General features: G+C 41.4%; 1 protein-coding gene across 2 annotated transcripts in view; it reads left to right on the forward strand.

The window, feature by feature from the left end:
* The window catches only part of LOC146656060 (uncharacterized), a 62,398-nt gene extending 37,556 nt beyond the window's left edge, over nucleotides 1-24,842 (forward strand). The window contains exons 1-4 of one of the 2 annotated variants that reach the window (XR_014914406.1): nucleotides 14,509-19,870; nucleotides 19,953-20,397; nucleotides 20,759-20,825; nucleotides 24,468-24,842. Coding sequence is in view for 1 of the 2 variants with exons in the window: in XM_085428934.1 (XP_085285060.1) it covers nucleotides 20,304-20,397; nucleotides 20,759-20,794 (130 nt within the window). In the remaining variant the exon portion in view is untranslated. Of the gene's footprint in view, nucleotides 1-14,508; nucleotides 19,871-19,952; nucleotides 20,398-20,758; nucleotides 20,826-24,467 lie in introns of those variants that run through there. The other variant, XM_085428934.1, reaches the window with a different exon arrangement.
* Nucleotides 24,843-26,797: the final 1,955 nt, after the last annotated feature.

The raw sequence follows: 26,797 nt of genomic DNA on the forward strand, positions 1-26,797 counted from the left end.
CAACCTTCCGATTACAAGACAAACGCCCAACTCTTGAGCCACGATTGCAAACCCATTTGAATGAAAAGCAGATGGACATTTTCTTGCTGTACTTCAAATCGTTTAACCCTTTAAAGCCTGAACCATGAAATAATTCCTAAAAAAATGTTGAATGTTTTGAAAATGGAGGATTTATTGAACCATCTGAACCTGCACTGTTGTGTTTCACTGTGGCAGGTCATAACGTGAATTTCTTTCTGATGATAGGTTAACAAAGTAGTTTTTTCTTTGCTCACTGATTGCCAGGATTGAGAGTACGCTCAAGTCAAAATAAATTACACATTTTGATTTGTTAGGTTTAGAATTGTGATCATGACCAATGACAACTTACATGTGAATCATGAATACAGGACTGTGGTCGAGTATTTTACTCCAAGTACATTTAGTAAAGCAAATATGGCATTGCTGCTACTTCCAAAGAGGAGTCAGAAAAAAGAGAAACCACATATGGGTGAATCCACTGATTTACAAGTGGACTGTCACATAACTCTGCAAAATAAAAGCTAAACGACGGCCTCAGAGTTTCACTCTTCCAGTTTTGTCTCCCCTCTCATACACTCTTTGTCTCTTGTACTCTTTAGCCCCGGGACATTGATAAACACAGTTGATCCTGGGCCTGTGCACTGAGCACAGAGTGTTTGAAGGGCAGCCTTTCTACTCAGGACCTTGTTTATTCTGCCCGCTCCCTGTCAACTGTGTTTAATGTCACCAGCCTTTTCTCTCCCCTGAACACACACACACACACACACACACACACACACACACACACACACACACACACACACACACACACACACACACACACAGTCTTTACACAAGTTACCAGATAAAAGAAAGAGAGAGGAGGAAGAAATAGATAGCAGCTCCATGTGCATCTGTGTGTGTGATAGGAACATGGAGGTAATGCATGAAATTCAGAGCTGCTGATTATATCTCTGTTGAATGTGTGTGTGTGTGTGTGTGTGTGTGTGTGTGTGTGTGTGTGTGTGTGTGTGTGTGTGTGTGTGTGTGTATGTGTGTGTGTGTGTGTGTGTAGAAATATGGAGGGTAGTTTGCTGAGCAGGAACAGGCGTACGTCTTGGCACACGGGCAGGGGTTTGGCATTTTGTTGTTCCCATCCTGCATGTGTTTGTGTATGTGTGCATTATTAGACCTGTTGGAACAGTGAGGTATGTGTGCTGTCACATTCAGGTTAAGGTGTGTGATAGTGTGTGTGTAGTTAAGGTTAAAAGTGAACCCGCAGCGTAATCTCTGTGCTGACAGTCTAAATCCCCTGAGTGAAGTGGCTTTTGTGCAGTGAAAAAAAAGGCGTGCTACCTGTAAAGTTTGATTTCAGTCCTATTGCAACAGGAGAATACAGTGTTGCCAGCTTTATTTTTTACAATTACTGTATCTGTTTTAAGGCTGTAAAACTCCTCACTACACATTTTAGACAGTTTTCTCAGACAGGCATGAACATTTTCACACTTTTCTCTCTTGTTTAAACACTCTCAGAGCTCAAACCTGAGGTCCAGTATTATAGAATGAAACCAAAGATCAAACGCTGTTTTCAGGTCCACAACATGGGAATAGAGCAGCTGCAAGAGAATCAATGGTACAGAAGTAGAGGAAGCAAGAAGAATGAGTTGAGTAAAGTTTGACTTATCTGACTGTTTTGTTTAGTTTAATGCGCCTTATAATGAAAAAACTTGATAGATTTATGTAAATTTGACAAGCTGAACGCATTCTGTACTGGGCAGGAGAGACGGCATGGAGGACATTGATTGACCATGGTCTACAGCTGATCAGGATGCAGAACATAGTGCAATGTAAAAAGAAAAAAAAGCATCCAGAATTGCACAAAAAAAATCAGCGAAACAGCGAGGCCGCGAAAAGTGAACCGCGTTATAGCGAGGGACAACTGTACGTTCATGCACCTTTTCATGAAGTTTGCCTTTACAAACATTTGTGAGAGAATGGTTCGTTCCAAAGAGCTCACTGAATTTTAGCATGGTCCTGTATTAGGATGGCACAGTTTCTGTCTTTCCAGGTCAGTTCTTGACATTTCTTCCCTTCTAGATATTCCGTGATTAACTGTAGGTGGTATTTTTGCAAAGCAGAGTTCAGGAGCCACAGCAACTCATCCATAATGTGGCAGGCCGTGTCATGTTAGAGTGGAATGCACCATGCGTAAAAGTCATCATTGCTCTGCTGACTCAGTAACTGCACAGTTCCAAACGTGCTTTTAACATCAGCAGGAAAACTGTGTGCCAGGAGCTTCATGCCATAGGCTTCCATGACTGAGCAGCTCCTGTAGGTGTCGTGTCTAAGTGAGCCGGTACTTTTGTCCACATAGTGGATGTAGAGCTTCTGTTGTTTCCTACACAAATAGCAAACGCCATTGCTAGTATTAATAATAGTGCGTAATGTGCCTCTTTTGCCTTGGAATATCTAGTTGGTGGTTGAGATTCTTCCTTTGAGGTGATCATTTCACTTTCAGTAGATTCAAAAAATGCCAGAAGAAGCCGCTTTAAATACGTAGGAGGACACAACAATAATGTAATCTCACTTTTGAGCTGTTCCGAAACCACATGGATTTACAATTCAAGGGAGGTGCACTTCAGGTTACAGCATTGGTTACTATCTAGATTACAGGATAAAGTTTCAGAGAAGTTTGAGATTACAACATAGATTTAATGCATAGATGTAATGCAGAGTTACTCATAACAGGAGTTGCTCAGCTATGACATGAAGAGCCAGTTTTTGTGCTCATGCTAATGCCAGAGGAGATTTGGCAAAGCACTGGTGACTTTTACGCACTGTGCACATCAGTATGTAGAGACACATTTACTGCTATTTAAATCTTACAATACCCATTACTTTGGTCTTTAAGTCACCATTGTAGCAAGTTATGATCTCATGATACAGATTTGGGAAGATGGTTTGAGATAATCCTCACTTCAGTATGCCACCCACTGCACTCGTTGTGTCACGATGACACCATGCAGCAGCAGCAGGTAAGGCTGAGCAAAAGTCTGCTTTATTGCGTGAGAACTGAGAATAAGATTTCTTCACATAAAAGTTACACAAACTTGCTTCTGCACTCAGCCCACCAACATACTTGTCCCTTCCAAATAAATTTCGGGTTGTAACAGTAGCCAGTAGACAGGCATTTATGTTTTCCCCCCATTTTATCTTTCCAGGTCTACTTCATAGATTTGTATAAATCAAGCAGCAGCGAGAGACATTTATATGTTAGGTCTCATATTTGTGAGTTCTGGGGTCAAGACACACACACACACACAAGCACGAACACACATACAAACACAACAGATGCATGCATATGCATAAAATCTCTCTATAAGTTTCATGGTCAAGATCATGGAAGCAGGGCTGCTACACAAATACATCTGTACTCTTTTCCAAACTTAAACATGCAACAGCTCCCTTGGTCCAGGCTGCACTACAGCCCTCCCCTACAACCCCCCCCCCCCCCCCCCCCCCCCACACACACACACACACACACACACACACACACACACACACACACATCTGCTGAGTTCAGTTCACAAAGAATTTAATAGCCAAGCAGAGGCACATCTGCAAGCCATTTCAAATGTTGCTGTTGAGTTGGACCAGGTCATGCAGAAGGACTGGACACTGCATCCACTGCGCAACCCCCCCTCCAAGGTCAGGACATCTGAAGGAGATCCAGGGAAGCAGAGTGGAGGATGGTATGTGGGTGTATGTGAGAGGAGAACAGCAGGAAACCCATCCTCTCTTTTCATGCTCAGGTGGACTTTATTGTCCAGGTTCAGTGTTAAAGCCTTCAAGTTCATTACCATATTTAAACTCTTTCAAGATTTTCTTTTTCACTGACACACCCCAGGCCCCCTACCCCCACCCAAATGCAAAACAATAGTTCTTTTGTCAAGCATCATCATTCAAATGGTGCATACAGTAAAGGCCCTTTGACATTCATATTAATGGACCTATTTCATGTGAATGAGACACAGCAGGGGGGACAGATCTGGATATTTGCATGTTTCATTAATCAGCAAACATTTGTCGCTGGGTGGGCTGCGTAAGTGTGTGTGTGAGCTTATAAATTTCCACAATTTCAGGCAGTCGATCTCTGCTGAATAGAGATGGTCTGTGAAACCGCACAAAAAGAAGTAGAAGGAGCACACAGAAAGTTTGGGTGGCCTCATCATATACAGTTATGTGTGGATGGTTGTGTAAGCGTGTGTGTCTGTGAGCGTATGTGAGGCGAGGATCTACTGTAAGCCACATGCACACACACTATCACTGGTGATGAATGGCCTAACCTGGTGAGGTAGTCCCTCATGAACTAACACACACATACGCAGCCAGCTTGCAAATGGATTACACTGTGTTGAGACTAGTCATCTTGTGTTTCATCTCCTTTATCACACACACACACACACACACTGAGACTAATCCACTGTGTATGTTTATATTGCCCGTGGTCCCCAGGATTACGGTGGCAAGTGGGGAATGCTGGGAACAGCAGGTGACGTGTCGTCAGGTGGCTTCAGGCTGCTTTCCATGACGTTAAGGCCTGAAACAGAAGACGTGTGGTGACTACACAGACCTGTGGAGAGAGAGAGAGAAAAAGAGGCACAAAAAACAAACTTAATATCATCACTTTTATATATGTGAATCAATTCCATTTGAGTTCAATCTGATTTTATTTATATAGGGCCAAAATCACATCAACTGTTGCCTCAAGGCACTTTAGGTTGAAAGTTAAAAACCTTACAATAATACAAAGAAAACAGTCATATGACTCCCTTCCCCCACGAGCTAGCACTTTGGCAACAGTGGGAAGGAAAAAGTTCCTTTAAACAGGAAGAAACCTCCATCAGAACATGGCTCAGGGAGGGGTGGCCATCGGGTGCGACCGGTTGGGGTGAGAGATGATGTTATTTTTTTATGTAAAGCAGCTTGATAGCAGCTACATGTACTGCAGGAGATCCCACATTATTAATAGATTTTGACCTCTCAGCGCTACAGAGCTCTTTAGCATCTCTCAGGCTGGTTTGGCTTTAGGGCTCAGATGTTTTGTTTTTTCGCCCTCATCGCTCTCTTCATCGAATGTAGCAAAACTACCAAAACCTCTACAGTTACACAAAGTCACAAATATCAAGTTGTAGCACAAAGTCAGAGGTGAAACATCGTGACTAATGCGAGAGACGTTTTCACACGATGTCCCATCATTATAGGTACGCTCACCTGGAGGCCCTCTGCTGCCTGCCGCTAACATTTACCAAGTTTGTGTAGCCAAAATGCTGTGAAATCAGAAACACTGACAATCCACTACTACATGCATGTGAACACATAGGAACATAGTTGTCACTGGTGAGTAATTTAAACTGATATTGGACATAAGTTTGAATTATATTTATGTAATATAAGCTATCTAAAATATTACTTCCTTGTTCCTACTGCTCTACTTTTACCCTTAATGTTGCTACGTTGCTAACTTTTCTATTTTGCTAGGTCCTGTTTTTGGTTTAATTGTTAGTTGTATTTCTCTACAAACTACAGTTAGTAGTTTTTCTCATACAAACAATTATGGTTAAGCTAATAATGAATCCATGTGAAGAAATATCTAATCTGCTAAGTACATCAAACAAGCACCAAAGAGAATCATGCAAAGACACAAATATCCTTTGCTGATCACCGGGGCCAGCAGCAGTTAACCTGCCTGTCACTCGCTTTACAACTGAGGAAACCACTGTCCAAACAAGATATGCTGCCACTCTGACACTCGGCTCTGACTCATCTTCCTCGCTTTTATCACCTGCAACTCTTTCCCACTGCTAGAACCAAAGCCACTACAGAGAATCTTCCAGGTCAAAGGTCATATAGAAAGCTTGAAGTGTGAAGATGGATTATGAGATTCCTTGAAATTCTTTATTTCTAAACTGCACGTAGTGACAGGTTACGGTCATGCCAGGGATTTACAAAGGCTTTCAAGTAATGCTGTGTGATGCAGATTTTGGTATTGGTCCAACACCAGGAAACTACAGCGCCTGTATGGCCGATACCAATACTGATGCTTTTACCCTATAAGGGCAGTTTTTGTAGAGGAGAGCAGTGTGTCGTGACTTATGAGGTGAATCATCATCATTTTGCACATTCTGAACACATTTTAATGACCTCTAAATCACTGTGATTTTTACTTTCCACAATAATTAGTTAACTCAACAAAAAATTCATTTCAGCTTTTAATGCATTTTAAAACTGGGTGTTTTTGGAGATCTGGAATGTAAATATGCCGTCTCTTAAGCACTTTAAATGTATTATATAAATAAATCAGACTTCACAGTCAACACAGAAAGGTTCAGACAGTGGAAGTTTGATGTATATATTCTCATTCCCCCACAAAAAGAATTAATTTCCCATAATTCAGTGGGCTACATGCTGAACTTAGAGAATAGAACCAAAATATTGATCCTCTCTGATATCTGTACTATTGGTATCAATACTATTGATATCTGGATTGATCCCCCTACCTCTACTTTCAATCCAGTCGTTAAGTGATGACACACGTTTAATATGGCTTTTGTGTTGTTAACATGTTTAATGTTATGTATTTTCTTCTATTTGATCTCAAAAAGCTCCTAAAACAGTCAGTGATCACCGTTGACCTCCCTCGGCTTTTATTACCGCTAATCATTTATTTAAGCTCAGTTTTTAAACCTTAGGATGTAACTACAGCCCAGCCCATGCAGCAGTATATGAATGACTAACCTCGTATTATGGACGGATTATCTCAGTTGTTCTCCTGGCTGAAGTTTGGTCCTTTTACAGCATCCTGCCATGCGATTACATTTGTTCCTGACCACCGAGAACACTCACGATAACTTTTATCGAGTGGAAAAAAAGTTAGCTTGTTTATATTATGCTATCATAGCTGTGTCGCTAGCGGTCACGTAGCACATCATTATATACCAGCTAGCCAAACTTCAGTAACCCTACAAACGTCACTGCTGTTTAGTTTTCTGTCTTCATTTATGCTGGAAGTGATAGCAGAGCTGTACGTTTTAATTTGTTTCCAAAACCCTGCAGTCAGGACATGCTATATTGTATTTAGATAGAAGCTAGCGAGCTAACTCCCTGCTAACTTCTAACTCCGTTAAATGTCATAAATTCTGTTTTCATGGATGCCTGGATGTTAAACTCAATTGTTACACCTGGTAGAGCAGAACGCTGATCATTTTATTAAAGATGAAAGACTTTAGACAGTTTTTCAACTCTCAGTAATGCCATAGTGATCGTTTGATATATGGACCTGCAGCGGAGTTTAGGCCCAGACACGGCTAGTGACGTCAGACTTAACGACCAGATAACATAATGTGCATGTAAACTGCTGCCGGTGTAACACTACGTTTGTGTCTTTTACAGGTGTTCTACTGTCTTACAGTGTATATATAGCCTACTGGTGCCAGGCTACATTATTACTGTAAAATTTCCCAGAATTTCACGTGAGACGATACTGACAGTCATCTTGTCCATAACGTCTGTTTTGCATGCAGACAGGCCTTGAAAAATTGTTAACAGGCACAATAATGCAGTGTTTTGAGAACTGGTTACCGAGCTTGCCAAGGGAAAATTTATGATGGAAGGATGTTTCTGGTTCCCAGGGCTATTCAAAGCATTAAGCCCTGAATCCACGTGCCAACACAGAAACAGAAATACGTATCAAAGGAAGAATGGCTGCTAAACATAAGAACTAATGTCCAGTGGAGCAGAGATGCTTTGGAAGGATTTGAAAGAAGCAGACAGAATGGTGTATCTGCGGGTTTTATGGACAGCACAGATCAACATTAGGCTGAAAGGTGCCTCCATCAGACTCCACACATTTCTATGAATGTTCTACCGCATGGGAAGGCCAAGTCACTGATGGCTGTTTTGAATTTTAGGATCAAAATGGCTTTTCAACATAACTGCCCATCTCTATGCAAAACCACCATTGGCTGATTGTTAATCTCATGCGAAGGAAAGGCAGCTGTAATTATCTCTTCCTTTCAAATGACAGCTGCTTGGACTTCTCTTCAGCCCACACGAGTCCTCTGGACAACTTCTGTTAAAGCATCTGGAAAGATTTACCCCACAGAAATGCTTTTTTTGGTCAAATGTTTTTCTAATAGGTATTTTGTGATTTCATCTCGCTTGGTAGCTACAGTTTTGCAAAGATTTTCCTCATGCCAAACTACAGGTTTGTTCTCAAATGACCTGTGGACCCACGTTTAATTATGAGAGACAGAACAACAGAACAAATACAGACGGGTGGGGGAGAGAGAGATGAGGAGACATGCATGTGGTGAGGACGCCAAGAGCTGTAGGCCTGAGTTTGAAAAAAAGAAAGATTGGAGAAGAAAGAAAGAAAGTGAAGTAGGGGCGGACGTGAACAGAAAGCAGGAGGGCGGCAGTCAGTTATATAAGCCAGCTCAATGAATCACTGCAGAAATCAGAGCTATCAGACCGCTGACACAGACAGACTTGGCCGAGGAATTGGAACAATATGAGGAGTAACACAAATGATAGGGCCTCTTGGCTGTTGAGTCATGTTGTTTCTTACCAGATCAAAGGTCGATCATCTAGGTCCAACGCTGCATTCATTCCTGTTTCCTTGTAACTCCTTTTGTCACATGCAAGTCCCGGCACAGGAGCTGTTGATTTACACATTTACTAGTAACTGGACTTAAACTTCTGGCAACCCAGTTCTGTTGCTCATTTGCCAAAAAATCCATTAACATAGTTTTGTATTTTACCCTAAGCAAACTGAAATAAAACAAACCCGTGTGTGTGCGTGAGCTTGTGTTAGATTTAGGTGTAGATAGGGATTAGAGATACACGTATAGGATTTCATCCCCTTAAACCTAACTTGGGGAATGTGTGTTTATACCCTTGTATTCCCTGTTTTTGTGCCTGTGTGTGTGTGTGTGTGTGTGTGTGTGTGTGTGTGTGTGTGTGTGTGTGTGTGTGTGTGTGTGTGTGTGTGTGTGTGTTGCGACGCCGTAGAGGAGCCTGGCTGTAATGATCCAGCACAGTTTGTTTGCACAGCCACCCAAAGATCCAACAGGTCCACAGATTCAATCAAGGAGGATGTGGTTTCACTTCTAATTTTACACAAACCGTCTCGGCTATGCTCTGGATGACTGTAGAGTTGAGAAAGAATGAACATAGAGAATGACTGAGTGGCAGGAGATATGAGTCTGTAAGCCTTTCTTCCTGCACTTGCATTCATGTCTGCATGTGGGGCATGAAGGAAAAGGATATTCTGTTTGTGCAGAGGCATGGAGAAAGTGCAGAAATCAGCGTGTGCAGTGTGTGTGTGTGTGTGTTTCAGATGTATGCTCAGTATTAGTGCATAATTTTAGTCTGCGTGCAGAACTCCTGACCCACTGCTCTAACAGCACAGCAGTAATGAGCTTATTAGTCTAGTGATGTATTTAAGGCAGGTCACAGCAGTCGGGATTATTAGCAGCAGACTGTACACACATGGACATGTGATTTAGGGTAGTGGCAGTAATTGCAGTCAAGTACCAGTAGTACCAGCAGTGCTGGAGCTAGTTGTTAGTGCTGAGGCGGTATAGTTTTGTTAATAAAGGTGATGTGTTTTTGCCAGTTTTTTTGAAATTATAACCATCTGGCGTTGACTAAATAACATTAAGCTGAAAAAAACATATTTCCTCCAAATTGAAAGTCTAAAAGCTTGTAAAGTGTCCGTTTACACTATTATGCAAACGTCCTGAGCCTCGCCTCATGTCTTTAATCAGAAATCGGGCAGTTAATTATTGTACCACGTGCAAACACGGAAACACAGTGTATAATACAACAACAGAGTTTGTACAGTTCAAAGATTAAAGGTCAATATTTAGTATGAACACCTTTATTCTCCAACACAGCCTCTCTTAGGAAAGCTTTCTTGTTACATCTTTAAATAGTCTTCAGGAAAAGTTCCGCAGGTTCTCAAAGGACGTTCTTTGGATGTTGGCCTCCTTTTGTTCTGTTCGCCACCAAGAAGATGCGGCCTTTGTATATTATGTAGCGGTCCGGGCTCTGGGGAGGCCAATCCATGGCTGAGAATGTTCCATTGTGTATTTTTGTGTTCTTTTACTGCACTACTGCATGTTTGGGATCATTGTCATGCTGAAAAATGAAACAGTCTGATGCTAATGGTGGATCAAAATCTGCGTGTCTTTATAATTTGATCAATTTTAATAAGATCTCCAGCACCACCAGCTAAAATTCAGCTCCAAACCATGAAAGAACCCTTAAACCAAGACCATTTCTGATGAGGCTTTGTGTAATTAGCCTGCTACTTCTGGTTTTGTTCTCCCCCCTTTTCCAGTTTCCTCAAAATTTGTAAGAACACATTGCACACCATGCTGTGATATGCCTGTCAGACTGTGTTCTCTATGGCATTTTGTTAGATTTCAATTCTAATAAAGAAATGAGAATAAGTTTTGTATTTTGCCTCAGGCTGCTAGTAACAAAGTGCCTATAGATACAATTTATTTATTTTTTTCACCCCTCCCTGAGCCTGGTACTGCTGGAGGTATCTTCCTGTTAAAAGAGAGTTTTTCCTTCCCATTGTCGCCAAAGTGCTTGCTCCGAAAAAAGTCAGAATTCTGACTTTTTTCTCAGAATTCTGGAAAAGAAGAAAAAAAGACATGCCTACTTTTTTTTTTCCGGTGGCCCTAATCCTCTTCTGTAGTGAAAAGCCAGAGAGATGTGTTTTGTTTTGTTTTTAATGTTATTTTGTGATGTAACATGATTTATTGGCTTGAACTGAATATAGAAAAAAATAACACTGAACATATTAATGCACCTTTCTAGAAATGAACCTGAGGCACGCCCTATAGTTTCTTTTAAAGAAAAGAGGAACAAGGTGCTTCTCTGTCATCTAGGCCAGTTTTTGCACCAATTCTGACTTTTATCTCAGAATTGTGACTTTTTTTTTCAGAATTCTGGAAAAGAAGAAAAGAAAAAGACGTCCCCACTTTTTTTTTCCAGTGGCCCTAATCCTCTTCCGTATTTCACTGTCACACAAGTTTCCAGTTTTCTCTGAGCTTGACACCAGTGACAGCAGTAATTGAGTACAAAGAAGAGTAAACACGCAGGTCAAAAGTTAAAAGCAAATATTGACCCAATGACTTGACACCGTGCAGCTCGAGAAGAGTGCTTTCAATGAGCAAGGTGGGCACAACTTTTGGGAATTTGTTACTGCTGATTCCCAGAATTGCTGTTCATTTTCAGAGGCAAAGAGAGCTACACCAGAGATCCAACTCTCCATTTGTACATGGGCCTTAAGCTTCCAGCAATAAGACAGCTATTTTAAGTGTAAGTTCCAGTTTAACTATTGGTTTCAACTCAAACGAAAATCGTCCTGACATTTACAGCACCTAGCAGTGCCGTTCACGACATAAACACCCCCATCAGATCGTGCTGGCAGAATAAAGTGCAGACGAAGAAAACAACATGGGCTCTTTGTGTTTAACTGCTTCCTCTGACTTTCACAGGCGTCTTTCTAATAACGTCTCAAACTTAACGACTTCTTCATCCTCCAGTTCCATCTCAGGTTACAGCTGTCTATCTCTAACAAAATTATACCTTTGAAAAGATTTCCAATCTCCAAAACTGGACAAAGAACCTTAGTGCCTTTCATTGTTAATTACCTTTATCAGCGCATATATATCTTAGCTATATCTTCAACTGCTTGCTTTTGCTTCCAGCTTTCATTATGGACACTCTTGAGTTTCAGCTGAACTGCTATCATGATAAAGACTCAGGGCTGGAAATCTAGAGCAGAGGCCATTTTGATTCTTCAGTGACACGTAATGGAGGCCATTGAGTAGTCCCTGGACAGGAAACCAGGGGCCGTTGGGGGTCGTTGACAGGCGTCACTGACCCCTTTCTCCACTCATCTGGGGAGAAACCAGAGCCATCCAGCTGACAACACAACATCTCTTCACATTCAGAGCTGGCCAAAGATTTGGTGCTAATAGCCGAGGAATGATGATTGTCCCCGCGGTCAGGTTTCACAGAGGAGACGTTTGCTGACAAAGGAAGGGAAGGGGGAACGTGAGCTCAGTGTCAAACACCGTGTGCATGAGAAGTATTAGTCACATGCTTTCATTATTTTATCTTTTTGTGACATACATAATCCATGAAAGTTATAAAACTCGCAGACACTTGCATTATATCAGATAATTAAAAGTGACACTAATTATTTCCTATGGGGCTTAGGCTGGTCACACAGTGTGAAGACAACCAGCTGCAACCTGAGCTGTACTGGTCTCAGAATCTCTGCTCAGCGCTTAGTGGAACTCATAGTTTTGAAGAAATTCAACCATACTGTTAAGTGTCCAGACCAAGGTTTATGCTAAATAATAATCATAATCTTTCTTTAACCTTAAATGATTTTGCTCCAATGCACACACACCATACAGTAAACAGGTTGTATCTATCTGAGTACTGTGCGTTTACATCTCCATGTACATAAATCTGGAGCAAGCATAATAGATATTCCTTCGTTTAAAAAAAGATGTCTAAGAAGTCTTCAATGAACCATCAAAAGGCTTTGGACAAGCTACCTGAATGCATCATTTTAGCCTTTCCATAGTTCATCATCTATGCCTGCTGACTCAGGCTTCAGGGTTACTGCTTCACTGAGAGATTTCTCCACAATCTTAGACAACTTTAAGCAGCAGAGTCATTTTTACTCCAACGCTGCTCACAAACCAATTTTCATGTGTAAAAAAGTGCTTAACATTTAAAAGTATACACTATAGGGCACAACATCAGGACTAAAAGTGTCTCTCGGTGAAATCTGAGAGACACTCTTCCCTGAATATGTTTGAATCAGAAGAATAACTACACACAGGAGGAATTGAGCTTTGAATGAAGCAACCAAGTCCTTGATATTAAACTACATAATGTGGATATATAGGGTCAAATAATAGGATTATATGTGTGCATCATTAAATCATTCAAATGGGCCTTTTCATATTTTCTATCACTTTGTCACAACAGTGGATACTCATATTACACACGGCCCATTTTGAAACCATGAAGTCAACATAATACTTTGTAATGTGATTTAGATTTTTTTTCCACTCTCTGCTCTATGGTTTCACTGGGAAGAGGTATGCTTGTCACATCACACATCACAGGACCCCACCCACACTTGTTTAAACCATCAGTTTGTGAGCTGCAGCCAATTAAAAGAAAGCTGGCTTAAAAGGAGGGTGGAAAAATAGCTAAAACCACTTGTTTCAGGCAGGACAAACTGAGGGACGCCTAAGTAAATTAGAACTGTGAATTAGGCAAAGTTACTCTAATAGAGTACAAAAAATGCAGAGCTGGAACAACCCAATATCCAGTGATGGGAATAACGGCGTTACAAGTAACGGCGTTACTTTTTTCAGTAATGAGTAATCTAACTAATTACTATTCCTATCGTTGCAACGCCGTTACAGTTACTAACAAGAAAATACGGTGCGTTACTATTTTTCAACACACACCCGGTTGAAGCTGTCTTCAGCTTACTGGGAGGTAGGAGTGCAAAACAATCGCACAAGTGGTTCTGATTGGCTGAGTAAGAGTAAGGTAGTAAACCAATCAGAGGTACACTTGGGCGGATGTTCACATACAAACAGATAGCACAGTAACAAAAGTCATGGAGAGCCCGGATGATTCGAAGGTAGCATTTTTTAAGTGGAGGTACAGACATTATTTTTCACTCAAAGAGATAAAAGGCAAGAATCTGCATGTGAAATGTAACCTATGCCCTGGAACAAAGTGCCTTTCAACATCAGTTACAAGCAATTCAAATCTTACGACGCACCTCTCAACGTCACATGCTTCAACAAAACTGGTCGCCAAGAATGACGGTGTTGATGCTAGCAGGCGCAGCTCAAACCCAGATGAGGCTAACATGAGCTCAGCGAGCGATGGAGATGTAGCGACGCAATCCAACCAGTCTAAGCTTGATTTCTCTTCTCCACAAACATTTGTGACTGTGACACAGACTGAATTAAACAAATTGACAGCCAGGTATGTCGTTGAGAACATGCTGCCTTTATCAACAGTCGAGTCAGATTCCTTCAAGTCTCTTCTTGCCAAGATACCAACAAGAGGAGGGGTCGGCCCTCCATGCAGAAAGACTTTTTCCAAATACATCGACACCAAGTAAATGAATGTCGAGCTCAAAAAGACATTTAATGAGTTAGAATACGTCTCTACTACAGCAGACATCTGGACTGCATTTAATAAAAGCTATCTTGGTGTAACAGTACATTGGATAAATCCACACAGCATGCAGAGAGAGAAAGCAGAAGATTCAAGGGTCGCCATACGCAACATTGCTGTTGAGTTGGACATCATTCACTCACACTATGGCATATCCCACAAAATAACATAAACTGTGACGGACAATGGCTCTAATTTTGTCAAGGCCTTCAAAAAGTACCAGCCAGTTGAGGAGGATGACTGAGAATGATGAGGATGAGGTAACTTCTACAAACATGAATGATGCCTTAAAAAACAGTGTTGGTGATGAAAATGACAACGATGAAAATGTAGGTGTGACGATCACTCTGCCGCCACACCAGAGATGTGCTTCACACACATTAAGTCTTGTTTCTTGTAATGATGTTGACAAGTGGCTACTTTCACAATCAGAAACAAAGGCAGTATATAGAAGCGCTACCACAAAGTGCACAGGGTTATGGAACAAGGCCAGTCGTTCAACAGTGGCTGCAGAGACAGTGGATGGCATTATTGGAAAGAAACTGCTAGTTCCTTGCACTACAAGAATTCGTTTTATGATTCCCTGGCTCGAATCTGTGAGATTTCTCTTGTTGAGCTGAACACCATCTTCTCCAAGTTTGGGTTGACAGCCATGACAGAGCGGGAACATCAGTTCATCAGGGAGTACTGCACTGTCATAAGGCCACTTACAGTGGCACTGGACATTCTTCAGGGAGAGGACAACACTTTTTATGGGATACTCCTACCCACATGGGAGACATTGACGTTTAAGACCCTGGAGTCGAGCAGTGGCCTGCAAATTCTTGAAAATCTTCCAGAGGCAGTTGTCACAGTAAGAACTTGTATTTTTAATCAATTGCATTTTATACATATGGATGGAAAATGCATATTGTTAGTTTATACAACTTATTCTACGCTTTAGAGTTGTATGACTAGAGATCAAGAGGCAAGGGTGCTGAAATTGAGGCACAAGAAAACGGACATCTGCTGCAAGTAGTTTTATTTTCAAAACACTCACCAGTGGGATGTAAAATAGAAATGAATAAATGGAAGTTTTCACTTTGGAAGACAGTCTTTACTCGCTGGAAGACCTACACACACAAATACTCGTGTCTTGGATAATGACGTGCAGTAAATCAAGTGACACACAGATCACTTTCAAACACACTCGAACCACCACAGGGGAGGACAGACCACCGCAAAAAGCCAAACTCCATATGAGAACCAAACAAACATGAAGATTTACTCAAGACGAGCGAGACCAGATGACTTGGATGTCGCAGACCACACTAGGCTTTAGGTTTCTGACCACAGTTTGCAGTCTCGAGATTTGGATGTAGGTTAGCGGCGCTCATCTCGTTCTGTCTGCGTTTAAAAAGCATCCAGACCTTTCGTCCTTCGTCCAACCGCAGATATCCTACAGTTTCTGCCAAGTCTTCCTTTGGCCTCCGTCCAGCAGGCAAATGCAAGCCTCCCCTCCCTCATTTCCCTCCACCGTCTCACCACCCCCCTCTCTCTCCATCTTATTTTTCTTCTTCTCTAACTGTTGTGTAAACCTCATAATTACAACCATGGGGAATTTCCATGTTTGTACAAGAAATGAAGTTTGACATGGCCCTTAAAGGTACAGCGAGCTGAGTGACCCCGAGCTCCCCTGAAAGTATTCAAACCCCACCAGAGCGAATTAAAAACGCATCGTCATTAATCTCGAGTGCCATCTTTTTTTCTTTAGAAAAGTTTTTTTTGGTTTATTTTTTTAGAACTTACAAGGTTTCCATTCCACCCGTCCGTCTTAACGGTAAAGCACTATTACCACTAATCCTGCTGTCTGACTCGGGCCTGGGACCCTCTTCACACGGACAGCCAAGAGAGAGAAACCCCATCTGGGCCCAGCCAACCAAAACCACACGGCTTTATGAAGGACGTGTGAAAACTCTGCAAATATCTGGGTTTGGAGTAATAAGAGGGAATCTGATGTATAGCACGGAAACATAAGCGCGCCTTCTTTGTTTTTGTTCTCTTGCCCGCTCCTTCTTCATGCACTTTTCCCTCATGTATCACTGGATTTCTGTTTGCACTGCTGATACATTCTTCGTGGCTGATAGTTGTATCAAACCTAATTTTAACTGGCACAAGTCAAAAGCAAATACCAGTGTTCCAGCAGTGAAGCGTGACACACACACAGTTTTCTTTGTTTAAAGATACAACAGTGTGCCGGGGTGTAAAATTAATCAACAAAAAACTGCCTTTTTTGTTTCCAGTCGTATATAATTGTCCACAGATCCTCATCCAGTATTTGAGTAGCAAGCAGTGCTTAATGGGCCTGCATTCTTAAAATAAGTATGTTTAAGATGGAGCACCATTTTCATGCCAGCACCCTTCTGTCACTATGACCTGATCTCTTGCAACTTTGCAAAATGTGGCTCACATCTATTTTTATTAGTGCTGGGAACAACAACTCAGGACACATAAAACTGTTGTCATTTTCCCATAACTGCAAGAAGACAGAGTTATGGGAAGATTGATTTCAAAATGTCTTTAGTCACAATGCAAATGTCCCAGCAGAAGAAACAAAAGTCATGCTGGAGCCATCCTTTCATAGCTTTTCTGAGAGCAGCTAATAACAATTCATTGTTACTACTTCAAAAAAAAAAAAAAAAGATACCATGATACTCCCTACTAGAAAGTCTAACAAGTCAAAACCCTTAAGCTGTAGAATAGTAGATAACAAATCAGAAGTCTCCTGGCTTTGTCAGTACAGAGCTACAGAGGAGCTGAATATTTTGACTTTGCTTTGCTAAAATTAAGACACATATAATCTTAAGTCTCAGCATCCCACAGAAACTCATGCAAATAAGGCCAGATTTAAATCCCAGTGCTGGGACGCGTATCAGCAGGACTGGAAGGGCCACTCTGGGCGAGGGCTGGTCTAAGTGAGTTTGTATACTTCATACGGTATTTCCTTCCCTGTTTTTCAGACTGACTATTGTCAATACAAACCAGAGCCTGTCAAATATGTGTTTTTTTGCATTGTACTTCACTTTCATAATAACCAATTATGATCTTGGGGGTGGATAATAAAACAAAGGGACCCCACGCTGCGAGAAGTGACTAAACTCTCCCTGTAGTAATTTTGACTCCTTTGGGGTCATTTTGGGTGTTATCTGGGTTGCTTTGTTTCCCTTTGGTCTCTTTTGTATGTCTTTGTGGTTGTTTCCTGTGTCTCACTGGAGTTATTTTGTGTGTCATTAGGTTTGTATCAAGTCTCTTTATGTTGGCATGTGTCTCCCTGTGGTCTTGAGGGGTAGGTTTTGTGTCTCTTTGTGGCGCGGTTGCGTTTCCTTTGGGATCCGAATAGAAAGGTGCGTTTAGCAGCGCTGAGCAGCAGATTATGTCATATTTAAATATAATGATTAGTTATGTGGTCAGCAAAAGCAACTCAACATATGTGGCTCAAAAATGACAGCGAGAGATACAATAACTTCCAGTTTGGTTTGACTATTTTAGACGTGGAGGCTATGTTTTGTAGTCTGTGGCCAGAGATTCAAAGAGCATCCACACAGGAAGGCCCACGCAGCAATAGGGTGACCAGAGAACATAGAATTTAGTGACCTAGTGAGTCAAGCAACTAAAGTGACAACCAGTGCTGGTAAAGGATACCACTGATTATCATATGAAACTGTAATAAATACTTTAAAGGCAACAGGAGCCTGGAATATGCACTATTATCCAAAAGAAAGTGCCATGAAAGCACTTTCTGGCTGGTGTTTCAGGCTGATATGAGCTAAGAGCGAAGGTTATATTTATATACTTGAAATGAAAGAAAACTTGACAGAGTTAAAGTGGTAAAAAACTTGAGGTAGCCTTAATAAACAGTTCACACAGTATGATTGAACTGCTTATCTTTCCCATTAGCATTTTAAGTCAAATTTACCAGTATCAAATGAATTACAAGGTGTGATTCAAAAGGTTTAGGAATAAGCCTATGAGTATGTAGCAGCAACAAACATGTAGCAGCAAGCTAACACAAAGCTCCACACAAAATTCCTGTAAACACATTACATTTTTAAGTAAATTCACTGATTACATATACATACATTACATATAGAGATATGGACATTACTTTAATTTTTATTGCATAAAAGTCCAGGACAGAAACAACCACATTATGCTGCTAACACAACTTCGGCTCTGCACTGACAGAATGCTAACGCAAAGGTAGCAGAGAAGTTATTATAAAGCTGTGTAAGCTGACCCCCAGCAGCCAGAGCCTGAACTTTGTTGCCTGAACAGCAGGTAGCAAAAACAGTGATGAGCAGTCAGGTTTGTGGCCTCCATTTCTACCTGGTCATGTTTCTAAAGTAAAATCACGGTGACGATCACTTTGAAGTCTCTTTGGGCTAGTTTTCAACTTTGCTTTGTGTTCATACATAAAAACTAAAAGAAAGGTTGTATGTGTGTCTTCATGTGTTCTTCTATGGAACTGGAGCTAAGCTTTATATTGTTAAAACTAGTAACAATGAGGCAATGCATTTCAGGTCATTTTACTGAGCATTGAGAAAGTAATGCAAGAAATGATTTTAAGGTATGTACTGCATTACTTTTAAGAAAAGTAACAAGAAATGTGTAATACATTACCTTCTTTAAGTAATGACCCCAACACTGCATCTTTCAGTCAGACTGCTGTTTCAACCCACAGAAGTCCTCTTGAACTTCTTTTGCTTTAATTTGACCATAGTTCATAAACTTGTATGAAAAGCAAACACAGACTTCTCTTTATAGCAAACCCAACTTTCGTGTGGAACATCATTGGATCTAATGAGACACAGTTCCATCACAAAAAAGAGGGCTCTGCAAAGATCATAGTTGTTTAGTGGTAAAATTTTACATGTACTAGCCTGAGCCTCATATGCGGTGAAACTGCTTTCCTGTAACACTGAAATTGAGAATGGCTCTCAAGGACTCTGTATTTTCCTCTTAACACCCTACAACACTGCTTACTGCGGCATTTTTTAAGTGCCATTATTAGGTGGTATTATGAGGTGAATTACAGTATATCTTCGAACACACATGCTTACTTCAATAATACTATAAATGTACATAAAGGCTCGCCTCCACACACATAGCACTTGGTACACCCTCTCTTTACATCTCAGATACTGATAGACCCCCATTACTTTAATATGAAAATTACAACCACATGGAATTTCTCCCATGGTTCAAACATACAGCGGCTGGTGACCACACTGTATGGCAGCCTGTCGCTCCACTTCTGTGTTTTTTTTCACCCTCCTCCCCTCCACTGATCAGGCACTTCAAGCTTTGCCAACCATAACACAGTTGGCACAGGACTTGGCCTCCCATCACTGCCATGCACGCAAATGTTGTTTCACTTCTTTCTTCTCTTTTTTCCTCATCATCTGTTTATTTTTTTTCCTTACCTAATGGAAATTTTGAGGTCGACTGGTGTTGCCTGTTCCGGGCGAACAGTTCCAAGCACAAAGGGTAGGATGAAGAATGGACGGAGGGTTGAAAAAAGACAGTAAGAAGTCGCTGGGCAAATTCAGTTTTTTAACCAGCATTGAGGGAGCTTCAAAACATCTCCCATGTGTTCTTTATTTCAGCTGGGGTTCGATTGCAAATGGAGTGAGGCGAGAGCTGGCTAGACCCTCTAGCCGACACAGAAGTACTCCACACACACACACACACACACACACTGAGAGACGTACATACACTGTCCCCATCCGCCAACCACATCCACTGACTACAAACCGATACAGAGCAGGGGGACTGTACTTTCCCAGACCCTGCTGCCAGTTTGGACTTATTACATTACCTAGATTTACTTTATGACAGTACAACAAGACATTGTGGTTTACAAGAATGCAGGACTGTCTTACAAAGCCATGAATATACACATAGTGAAGATTACAGCCATCCAGGGGAGGCAATTGAGAACACTTTCTCTTTTCCAGGAGCAACAGTCTGGTTCATATTCAGCCACTCTCAGGCCTGAGAGATGCCAGGGGGCTGTTCGCTGCTGAGCACAACTTCCTGGCTTGCAAAAAGGTAAACAAGCTTGTTGATGAAGGGGAAATAAATGATTGTTCATTTAACATCTTTTCATCATCTCGGATGGTCAAAAAGATTGAAAAGATCATGTAGCACAAACTCCACAGTTCATGTTTATATTGTGAAGTTTTCTGGCCAAAGCTACTTTTAACATCCACCAAGTTACTGGCGACTTGAGGGGTACGAATAGGGCTTGGGTGAGAGTGATGTACATCAATTTTTATAGATTTTTTTTTACATATTTGGAACATACAAATGGAAAAGCTTTTAAAAGAAAAACTGTAATGCCAAAATCAATGTGTGAAACTTCAACTGAAAAGCAATATCTTCTAGTTTAGAAAATTTCCATATCTTGCAGGTCAAACTGGAAGGATTCAGTTATTTAAACTTCTGACACACGTGAAAGAATGAAGGATAAAGCCAGGGTATGTATGTGATATGCACCATAGGCATTAAAATAACACTCTGGCTTTGAGCCTTCTACAATTTCTTTTCACTTTGCCATCTTTATGGCATTATGACCTGTTCCTGCCTGTTAGATTTCTTGGCTTATTGAAAAGGCTGTCCGCTCTTCCCTCTATTCTTAGTTCTCATTCCCAAGGTGTCAGATACTGATGTTTTTACCAAAGTCCCTTGAATCTCACCGACACACTAAGTTGTCTCTCTTGCTGTCAGACTGCAGCAATAGACAGACTTGTTCTATCCGGTCTTTAGGTCTGACATCATTAGCTGTGTCTGGGCCCAAACTCCGCTGCAGGTCCCAAAGTCAAACAAACACTGCAGCATCTCTGAGAGTTTAAAACTGTCTAAATTCTTTCATCTGTAATAAAATGATCAGCGTTCTGCTTTACCAGGTGTAACAATTACGTTTAACATCAAGGCATCCACCAAAACAGAATTTATTAAATTTAACGTTAGAAGTTAGCAGGAAGTTAGCTTGCTAGTTTCCATAAAAATATAGTATACCATGTTCTGACTGAGAGATTTCTGAAACAAATTCAAATGCACAGCTCTGTTATCACTTCCAACATAAATGAAGACAGGAAACTAAACAGCAGTGGCGTTTGTAGGGTTACTGAAGTTTGGCTAGCTGGTATATAATGATGTGGTACGTGATCGCTAGCGGCACAGCTATGTTAGCATAATATAAACAGTGAAGCTGGAGCATGAACGCTAACTTTTTTCCACTCGATAAAAGTTAACATGAGGGTTCACGACGGTTAGAGACAAATACAGTTGCATGGCAGAACAAACTTCAGCCAAAAGAACAACTGAGATAATGCATCCACAATACAAGGTTAGTCTTTAATATACTGCTGCATTGCCTGGGCTGTAGTTACATTGTAAGGTTTTAAAAACTGAGCTTTAAAATGAATCGCAGCAATAAAAACCGAGAGAGGCCGACAGTGATCACTGACTGTTTTTAGGGGCTTGTTGAGATTAAACAGAACAAGATACAAAGCATTAGAACATGTTAAAAACACAACAGCCTTATTAAACGCAGTAGTTTGGGCCCGGAAGCAGGATTCATCAGGTCATCACGTAAAGACGGGATTATTTGCCTTATGGTCACAAGCCGTATGGACCCCTTGAGTAAGTGTCACTTTTTTGACATGCACAGTTAATGTTGTGAAGATATCTACTATAATGTTTCGGTGACTAACTCTATCCAGCGAATAAATGGTAAATGCATATAGAAATATGTTTTTCTACTTTACCTGAGCACTCGAAGCACTTTACACAAGTAGGATTCACACACATTCATACAAGCAACATGGAGGTAGTATCTTGTCCAAGGACACTTGGCATGCAGACTGGAGAAGAACCACCAACCTTCCAGTTAGCAGACGACCTGCTCTACCACCTGAGCTACAGCCACCCCAGTAAAAATAGACATAAAAAATAAGACAAAACTAAGACATAAACTGAAGACTCCTGGCTGCGAAACATGTGAGTTACTCCACTATCAAACCGCAGTGGCCTCAGCTATCTGTGTTTTATATTGCCACGGCTCGCACATTGACATCTTTCTTGGGTGATTTCTTGGTCACGATGTCGTGCATGGCTGACCATCAATGCATCTGCTGACCATTTAAAAAGCCACTTTTGAATCTAATAATACTGACGGGTGCAGATTTAAAATGAGAAGCTTGCCGTAATGAACCAGAATCTTTCCTAAACGGCATGAATGGATTGGCTGCCAGTTTGTGACTTAACTAAAGATTTGTTCCCATCTATGACATAACCTGTGCTCACAAGCAACAGTCCTGAGTTTGTAAGCAAATGACTATTACAAATTACAATGAACACGTCTCAGTTTCTCTTTCATGCTCGCTGCTTGTCAGCCTCTGATCCTTCCAAGCAAATGTTTTGTTTCTTACTGCTAGGAGGGAAGGCAGTCATGGAAACTAGCATATTCCAGATAAACACAGGAGGTGAAGCCCTTCTCTGTTTGCTCTGCTGTAAACATGAAAGCACTTTCATGCTGGTGGAATGCTAGCGGCCTGCGTGCTCCAGAGCGCATATGTGCACTTTCATGCATGAACGTATACGTCTGCTTATCCTCACCCTTTAACGTGTCAGCACAGTCGCTCAAGCCTCTGCATATCTACAATATGAATGCAATTTGTGAAGAAAGCAAGCTCGCTGGATGCCATATGTAGCGCGAATGTTGCATCAGCAGGCAGGGCATATAGCTATTACAGTCTTGGCTTCTGGTGTAAAGTGTTGCTTCAAAGTTCAGCTGCAGCCAAACTGTCGGGCCGAACAAATAAAGAAACAAAATGTCCGTGGTTAACATCAGCCAGCCAAAGTTTTTCTTGTCATTTAAAATAAATGGATTTCTTTAGGCTTTCGTTTGTTGTGGTGAACATGTATCCAGCATTTAAGGTATGTGGTTGTCAGGAGGGTATACATAGAAACAAAAGGCAATAAATCCAGTTTGCAAATCTGAGAGAGTGGTTAAAAGTGCATTTTTAACATTATTGCAGTATTTACTTGTCAAAGAACTTCTGACATTGTTTGAGGCCCCACTAACTACAAGGATACTTAGTTCCAAATCACAACAACAGTAAACTTCAAGACACTTTGTATTGCAATTCATAGACCCTACAATAATAGAGAGACTCTAGAAGTTCTCCCAATCAGACCATCTCCTATGAGCAAGTACTTGGCAACAGTCTGAAGGAATAAATCCTTTTTCACAGGAAGAAGCTACCAGCAGAACCAAACTCAGGGAGGGGCAGCTATCTGCCATGACTAGTTGGGGGTGAGGGGAGGGAGACAGGATAAAAGACGCACTGTGGAAGAAAGCCAGAGATGAATTATAACTAATGATTTAATACAGAGTGATGTATAAACAGATGAAATTAGGTGAATGTAAGTGAAGAGCTCAGTTCATCATGGGAAGGGTTCAGGGTCACCTGATCCAGCCCGAACTATAAGCTTTATCAAAAAGGAAATGGTGTCTCTCTCCCATATCCAAACTGGAAGCTGGTCCCACAGAAGAGCTGCTTGAAAGCCCTTCTACTCTTCATAGGGACCACAAGTAAGCCAGGAGTCTCAGAGTGAAGGGCTATATTGGGGTCATATGGTACTATGAGGTACGTAAGATAAGATGGGACCTGATTATTCAAGACCTTGTATGTGAGGAGAAAGTTATTAAATTTGATTTTGGACAGGGCGCGAATGAAAACAAGCCAATGTGGGAGAATCTTGTTCTCTCTTTCAAGTCCCTTTCTAGTTAGTACTCTCACTACAGACACGGATGCTTTGAAAAAATTACAGACTCGAATATTTTTTCATTTTTGAACTTCATAGGAGGTGAAGTTATGAGAAAAGTCTGCCTTTAAAACTGCACCAGATCTTCAAGGTATGAATAAACATAACTTTTCACAGTACTTGGCTAACAGACTGTTACGAGCACTATGGAGAACTTGTCACATGCCTTCAGTGGGTTTTGGCACTTTCAGGACTTTCTAGACTCACTTTCTAGAGTAACTTTTAAAAAAGTAATGATTTTTTACAACGTGTAACCATCCATCTTCTTCCACTTATCTGGGGCGCAGGAACAGCAGCTTAAGCAGCGAAGGCCAGCCCTCCCTCTCCCCAGCCACCTCCTCCAGCTTGTCCGTGGGAAGACCAAGGTGATCCCAGGCCAGTCAAGAGATATAATCTCTCCAGCGTGTCCTGGGTCTGGCCCAGGGCCTCCTCCTGGCGACACATGCCCGGGACACCTCACCCAGAAGGCATCCTTGTCAGATGCCCGAACCACATCAACTGGCTCCTTTCGATGTGGAGGAGCGTCAGAGATTAATAACAATTGTGATTTTTTTTTCCCAATGTGTAACAAAAACCGCAAAAGGTTCTGAAAGAAATCAAAGCCATCTGCCAGCTCTACGGCATTTTTCTACAAATATACAAATGTAAAAATGGTTGCACAATAAAACTGCGCTCAAGTGACCAAAACCCACTGACTAGGTTCATTGCAATGAATGAACACAGCATATTGCCCTTTTATTTTGTAATATGACCAGTTGAACTGCCTTTAAAAAACACTGGGTCCCTCCAGCTTTTAAACTTTGTTCTTCAGCTGTAACAAAGAGCAGCCTATGATCTTTTAATCTAGACTTATTATAACAGGTTCCCTTGTGACTCTGATTATGCTTTTTAATCTCACAGAAAACATTAATGATCTGTTAAACATCTTGACCTACAGCCTTAAAACACACACCCACACACCCAACTGCAGACTGGCCAGTTGGTTTCCCTTAGGACACAAGAGTATGATTACAAAGTTTCACGTACTCACATGCTGTTGAACACACACACTGGCACACACACAGTGCAAATGCAGAAGTGTCATATCCCTCACGGGGTTACCTAACGGTAGAAGAGTTGTGGTTACAGCGCTGTTTTAATTTTGGACTCGTACAACGACTTCTATAGCAGTAACTCACTTAACTCAGAGGGCAGTTAACACGTCAGCAGCAGCAGCAGAGCCACTGAAGCGAAGCAGTTAAATCCCTTGGAGGATTCATTTAAAGCTTCACTGCAGCAAGTGTAGGTGGTTTGATATCATTTGGATGCTTTATCTTTGGATGCTTTATCTTTTTTAGTGTTTGGAAGTTCTGCTGTCTGGTGATGATGTTTGTTAACATCGCTATGGTAATGTTGGACATAACAATTATCATCATAACAGGAGTCATGATGAGGGAATTTCCACTGGAGGAGAGCATATGTGTTTATGTGTGTGTGTGTATCTGTGAAGGGGGACGTGAGCAGAGATTGGCGCGGTATCTGTGTGATGATATCACGCAGATATTGTGGTGGTTTGGGCTGAATCATGGAGCAGGTTAGCCAAGTCTCTCTGTCTCTACCTCCTTTTTTTCTCGCTCCCTTTCCCCTCACTTCTCTCTTTTATCCACAAATCTCTGACTCTTTCTATGGCCCCTTCTCTCTTTCTTTGCGCATCGTTTAATTTTATGGGCTCCTGCTCCTCCTTTCATGCCATACCAGATACTTTTTCTTCACCCTGTGTAAAAATGAAGACTCACAAGGCTGGTTAACCGATTCAGAAACTGAAAAATGGTGGGAGTTTCAGGCTAGCATAAGAGGTTTCTGCATGTACATATCAAGTATTAATATGGATATGTAAGTATATGAGCACAGAAAAGCAGGCAAACCCATGGTGTGCTCTTCCACAGCATGTCCTGTCTGATGCCAGATGGCCCCGCCCCTCCCTGAGCCTGGTTCTGCTGGAGGTTTCTTCCTGTTAAAAGGGAGTTTTTCCTTCCCACTGTTGCCAAAGTGCTTGTTCATAGGGGGGTCTGTTGGGTTTTTTTTCTCTGTATGTATTATTGTAGGGTCTACCTTACCATATAAAGCGCCTTGAGGCGACTGTTGTTGTGATTTAGTGCTATATAAATAAAATTGAATTGAATGGAATAGAATATACTTTGTCACAATACTGGAGGCTCTAATCCTTGTTCTTCCTTGAAGGCTTGGTGCATAGTGGCCCATGAATAAGTTCTCTACAGGTTCTCGCTGGAGTGTCCCATTGGCTGCAACCCACGAAAGCACCTTTGCATACCCACAAGATGTCTTATGCTGGTGGAACTTATTTTAAAGCACAGACAGGGGAAAACATGGACGTCGCTTCAAGGTTGGAAAAAAATTATGCTAATGTGGAAGTGTCTTAAACTTGTTTTCTCTCTGACGGCCATGAGATGGCAATAGCTGCAGCAATAGAGTGGCAAAAGCTCAGATGTAGAGCAAGTCATCTGCTAATCAGAAGGTTGGTGGTTTTTTCCTGGCTGCTCCAGTCTGGGCGAATGGGCGAATGAGGCATGTTGTATGAAGTGCTCCGAGTGTTCCAGGAGAGTAGACAACCAGTCCA

Source organism: Rhamphochromis longiceps, linkage group LG13, assembly GCF_057381845.1.
Source record: "Rhamphochromis longiceps isolate RC_006_pf linkage group LG13, R_longiceps_female_GT1.1, whole genome shotgun sequence".
Lineage (NCBI taxonomy): Eukaryota > Metazoa > Chordata > Actinopteri > Cichliformes > Cichlidae > Rhamphochromis > Rhamphochromis longiceps.